Raw genomic sequence first — 5,604 nt, 5'->3', positions numbered from 1 at the left:
TCATCTACTGGACATAATTCAGTAGTAGATTTTGTGGATTCATTTAGTGAGACGGAAGAGATAAATAGCACCATGGCTAATGAACGGACATTGAGAGAATTGGCTGCACCAGATTTAAATCAACAGCCTCTATGCATTACTTATCCTACATTAGAGGTTGCATTTGAGTTAAAATCTGGACTAATCCATTTACTTCCTTCTTTTCATGGCTTACCAGGTGAAGATCCCCACAAGCATCTCAAAGAATTCCATGTGATTTGCTCGACAATGAAACCCCAGGGAGTCATAGAGGAGCAAATTAAATTAAGAGCCTTTCCATTTTCCTTAGCCGATAAAGCTAAGGATTGGCTCTATTATCTGCCCTCTGGGTCAATATCCACATGGACAGACATGAAGAAGCATTTCCTAGAAAAATTCTTTCCTGCATCCCGAGCTGCAAGCATTAGGAAAGACATCTGTGGAATTCGACAATTCAATGGAGAGACTCTACATGAATATTGGGAAAGATTCAAGCAACTATGTGCTAGTTGTCCTCATCATCAAATTCCTGACCAACTCCTCATCCAGTATTTTTATGAGGGTCTGTCCCAAACTGACAGAAGAATTATTGATGCTGCCAGTGGGGGCTCCTTAGTGAATAAAACACCCACGGAGGCAAGAAGTTTGATATCGAGTATGGCTGCAAATGCTCAACAATTTGGAGACAGGCAGGATAACACAACTCGTAGAGTTAATGAGGTAAGTAATTCTTCAATAGAACAAAGATTAGATTGTCTAACTTCTTTGGTTGAAAAGTTAGCTATAGGACAAATGCAGCAGTTGAAAACATGTGGAATCTGCTATGGTTCGAGTCATCCAACAGATATGTGCCCCACACTCCAAGATGATTCGACTGAGCAGGCTAATGTAGTTGGATTTTCGGGACCACCTCAGAGGCGGTATGATCCCTATGCAAACACCTATAATCCAGGATGGAGGGATCATCCTAATTTTAGTTATGCAGCAAGGCCACCAGGATTTCCACAACAGCCACAATATCAACCTAGACCTCAACTTTCACAGCAACAACCTGCTCCTAAATCAGGTATGTCACTTGAGGATATTGTGAAATCTTTGGCTACTAACACTCAATTATTTCAACAGGAGACGAAAACTAGCATTCATAATTTGGAGAATCAAATGAGCCAGTTAGCTTCCACAGTCAATAGATTGGAGTCCCAATTATCTGGAAAGCTATCCTCACAGACAATTGTCAACCCCAAGCAAAATGCCAGTGCCATCACATTAAGAAGTGGCAAAAAGTTGCCTGAGCCGAGCAAGAGAATTTCTGAACAAGCAATCGAGGAAGAGCTCGAAAAAGAGGGGAATGTGTCTCAACCTAGGGCCTTGGAACAACCAGATTTTGGAGAAAAATCAACACAAGTGGTTACACCTCCGCCTCCATTTCCTAGTCGACTGGCAAAGTCCAAAAAGCAAGAGCAAGAATAGGAGATTTTGGACACTTTTCGAAAAGTTGAGGTAAATATCCCTCTTTTAGATGCAATTAAGCAAATTCCTAGATATGCTAAATTTTTGAAGGAGTTATGCACTGGTAAGAAAAAGTTGAAAGGAAACGAGAAAGTGCATATGGGAGAAAATGTCTCGGCAGTTCTGCAGAAAAAATTGCCTCCTAAATGCAAGGACCCGGGTATGTTTACTGTCCCTTGCAAAATAGGCAATATTAAAATTGAAAAAGCTATGTTGGATTTGGGTGTTTCGATAAATATTATGCCTCGTTCTATTTATAATTTAATGAACGTTGGGCCTTTAAAAGAGACGGGCGTAATAATTCAACTGGCTGATCGATCAAATGCCTATCCTGATGGAGTTTCGGAGGATATTTTAGTGCAAATTGATAATTTGATTTTTCCTGCAGATTTTTATGTGCTTGATATGGAGGATGATAATTCTAATTCATCTCCAATACTGTTAGGGAGACCATTTTTGAAAACTGCTAGAACAAAAATTGATGTTTTCACTGGCACATTGACTATGGAATTTGATGGTGGTGTTATTAAATTTAGCATTTATGATGCCATGAAATATCCTGGTGAATCTCATTCAGTTTTTGTTATAGATGTAATTGATTCTTTGGCGCAACAAAATTTTGAATTTAATAATGACGATGCGTTGAAGGTTGCTATTTCTACTGGTCTCTATCAGGAAAATTTGCAAAAGATAAAAGGGAAGTTTGTTTTTCCTTTTGAATTGCAGGAAGTTATTTTTGAATTGAATTCTCTTTGTCCAGAATTTTCCAATGTGTCTTACTTGGAATTACCTTTGTCTCATTCACAGCTTTTGCCATCTATTGTGCAAGCCCCGAAGGTGGAATTAAAGCAGTTACCGGATAATTTAAAGTATGCATTCTTGGGAGATGGAGATACACTCCCAGTAATAATTTCCAGTAAATTGACTGCTTTAGAGGAAGAAAAATTAATTCGGGTGTTGAAGGACCACAAGGAGGCAATAGGATGGACAGTAACTGACATAAAAGGATTAAGTCCAGCCACTTGCATGCATCGCATCTTGTTAGAAGATGGTGCTAAGCCTTCGAGAGAGGCTCAAAGGAGATTGAACCCACCAATGATGGAGGTAGTGAAGAAAGAAGTTTTAAAACTTCTTGACACAGGTATAATCTATCCCATTTCGGATAGTAAGTGGGTAAGTCCTGTTCAAGTAGTTCCTAAAAAGACAGGAATTACTGTTATTGAAAATCCTAAAAGTGAGTTAGTGCCCACTCGAGTTCAAAATGGATGGAGAGTTTGTACCGATTTTAGAAAATTAAATGCATTAACTCGTAAAGATCATTTTCCATTGCCTTTTATTGATCAGATGTTGGAAAGGTTGGCAGGAAAATCTCATTATTACTGTCTTGATGGTTTTTCAGGTTTTCTACAAATTCCAGTGGCGCCTGAAGATCAAGAGAAAATCACATTTACTTGCCCTTTTGGTACATTTGCCTATAGACGAATGCCTTTTGGTCTTTGTAATGCGCCTGCTACATTCCAAAGATGTATGGTTAGTATATTTTCTGATTATGTGGAGAATATCATAGAAGTGTTTATGGATGATTTTACTGTCTATGGTAATTCTTTTGATGAATGTTTAATTAACCTCACAAAAATTCTTAAAAGGTGCATTGAGACTAATCTTGTCTTAAATTATGAGAAATGCCATTTTATGGTAGACCAAGGCATAATTTTAGGCCATGTGGTATCTGCTAAAGGAATTGAGGTAGATAAGGCTAAGGTAGAAATTATCAAATGTTTACCTTACCCCGCAAGTGTGCGGGAAGTTCGCTCTTTTCTTGGCCATGCAGGTTTTTATAAGCGTTTCATCAAAGATTTTTCACAGATATCCCATCCTCTATGCAAATTACTTCAAAAGGATGTGGTATTTCATTTTGATGATAATTGCAAGAGTGCATTTGACACGCTCAAGGGATCATTGACTTCAGCACCAGTGGTTCGACCACCAAACTGGAGTCTTCCTTTCGAGATAATGTGTGATGCCAGCAATTTTGCTGTTGGTGCAGTACTCGGCCAGAAAGAGGGCAGAGCTTCTTATCTCATTTATTATGCCTCGAGGACCTTGGATGGTGCCCAATGCAATTATTCGACTACGGAAAATGAGTTTTTAGCTATTGTTTTTGCTTTAGAAAAATTCCGTTCTTATTTACTTGGCACTAAAGTCATTATTTATTCTGACCATGCAGCTTTGAAATATTTGCTCAACAAGAAAGAGGCCAAACCACGACTTATAAGGTGGATTCTCCTACTCCAAGAATTTGATCTGGAAATTAAAGACAAAAGGGGTGCTGAAAATATGGTTGCTGATCACCTCAGTCGTTTGATCAATAGTGAAGGACCTACTCCCTTGAAGAATAATTTTCCAGATGAGCATCTTTTTGTAGTTCAAAAGACAACTCCCTGGTATGCTGATTTAGCGAATTATCTTGTTACTAGAACGCTACCTAATGATTTGTCTAGAGCTCAAAAGGAAAAAATTAAAAGTGATGTTAAATATTATGTGTGGGATGAACCATACTTGTGGAAATATTGTTCTGACCAAATTATTCGCAGGTGTGTGTCTGAAGAAGAGGTTCCATCAATTTTATCTTTTTGTCACTCATATGCGTGTGGTGGACATTTTGGCCCTAAGCGAACTGCAAGAAAGGTTTTAGAGTGTGGTTTATTTTGGCCAACTTTGTTTAGTGATGCATACTTATTTTGTAAATCATGTGCAAATTGTCAAAAGACAGGTAATTTAAGCCATAGAGATCAAATGCCTCTCACTCCTATACTGGTTTGTGAAATTTTCGATGTATGGGGTATAGATTTTATGGGTCCATTTCCTTCCTCTTTTGGTAATATGTATATATTACTTGCAGTTGATTATGTCTCAAAGTGGATAGAGGCTAAGGCAACTAGGACTGACAATGCTAAGGTTGTAGTTGATTTTATTAAATCTCATATTTTTGTCAGGTATGGCACGCCAAGAGCAATTATCAGTTACCGAGGGACACACTTCTGCAATCGAGCAATGGAAGCATTGTTGAAGAAATATGGCGTTACTCACCGGGTTTCTACGTCCTATCATCCGCAGACTAGTGGTCAAGCAGAAATCTCCAATAAAGAAATCAAGTCGATACTTGAAAAGACGGTGAATCCCAATAGAAAGGATTGGAGTTTGCGCTTAGATGATGCACTTTGGGCTTACCGTACAGCTTTTAAGACCCCCATAGGTATGTCTCCTTACCGATTAATTTTTGGCAAACCTTGTCATCTACCTGTGGAATTGGAACATAGGGCATATTAGGCAGTTAAAAATTACAATATGCGGATGGATGAAGCTGGAGAACACAGGAAGTTGCAATTGCAAGAGTTGGAGGAAATCCGAAATGATGCATATGAGAGTTCTAGCATTTATAAGGAAAAGACAAAAGCATTTCATGATAAAGCAATTTCGAGGAAAATTTTTTGTATTGGTCAAAAAGTACTTCTTTTTCACTCTAGACTTAAACTTTTTCCTGGTAAATTGCATTCTCGTTGGATTGGACCTTTTATTGTGACTAATGTGTTTCCTCATGGTGCAGTAGAAATTCAAAGTCTTCACACTGACAAGATTTTTAAGGTTAATGGTCATCGTCTCAAACCTTTTTATGAAGGATTTGAAGTTAATAATGTTGAGGAGGTGACCCTTGCAGTGCCTGAACTCTCTGATTGAAGCATTATTTTGTCTAGCCAAAGACATTAAAGAAAGGCGCTGCGTGGGAGGCAACCCAAGAGTTATTGTTTTTAGTGGTTTGATTGTGTTTGTTGATTTGTTAAAAGTGATTTACGTGATATAATTTCTTTGTGATAGGTAGGATCAAATAAAGCAGCAGCTGTTGGTCCTCGCCGAGATCAGCAGCGAACCTTCAACCATCAGCAGAATCTCCGAGCAGTCGGTCCTCGTACGGAGCAGAGCCAACAGATGGATCGACGTTTGTCCCGCATGGGTCAGAACCTGGCAGCTTATTTCGAGCACGTTCGTTTCCAACCTCCTTTTCCACCGGAAACTTAG

General features: G+C 38.7%; 1 protein-coding gene across 1 annotated transcript; it reads left to right on the top strand.

The window, feature by feature from the left end:
* The first annotated feature begins 1,626 nt into the window (after positions 1-1,626).
* Positions 1,627-5,604, top strand: LOC140038364 (uncharacterized). The gene is made up of 4 exons (XM_072083701.1): positions 1,627-4,121; positions 4,524-4,783; positions 5,135-5,232; positions 5,404-5,604. Exons 1-4 carry the CDS (start codon positions 1,627-1,629, stop codon positions 5,602-5,604), a joined length of 3,054 nt encoding a protein of 1,017 aa, XP_071939802.1.

Source organism: Coffea arabica, chromosome 3e, assembly GCF_036785885.1.
Source record: "Coffea arabica cultivar ET-39 chromosome 3e, Coffea Arabica ET-39 HiFi, whole genome shotgun sequence".
NCBI classification, from domain to species: domain Eukaryota; kingdom Viridiplantae; phylum Streptophyta; class Magnoliopsida; order Gentianales; family Rubiaceae; genus Coffea; species Coffea arabica.
This window is presented reverse-complemented; position numbering and strand designations above follow the sequence as displayed.

Excerpts from the sequence above, each read along its gene's own strand:
- LOC140038364 (XM_072083701.1), top strand. The coding sequence starts at position 1,627 with ATGGGAGAAAATGTCTCGGCAGTTCTGCAGAAAAAATTGCCTCCTAAA. Across the intron at positions 4,122-4,523 it reads TCTGACCAAATTATTCGCAG|GTATGGCACGCCAAGAGCAA; the intron begins GTGTGTGTCTGA and ends TATTTTTGTCAG. Across the intron at positions 5,233-5,403 it reads AAGTTAATAATGTTGAGGAG|GTAGGATCAAATAAAGCAGC; the intron begins GTGACCCTTGCA and ends TCTTTGTGATAG.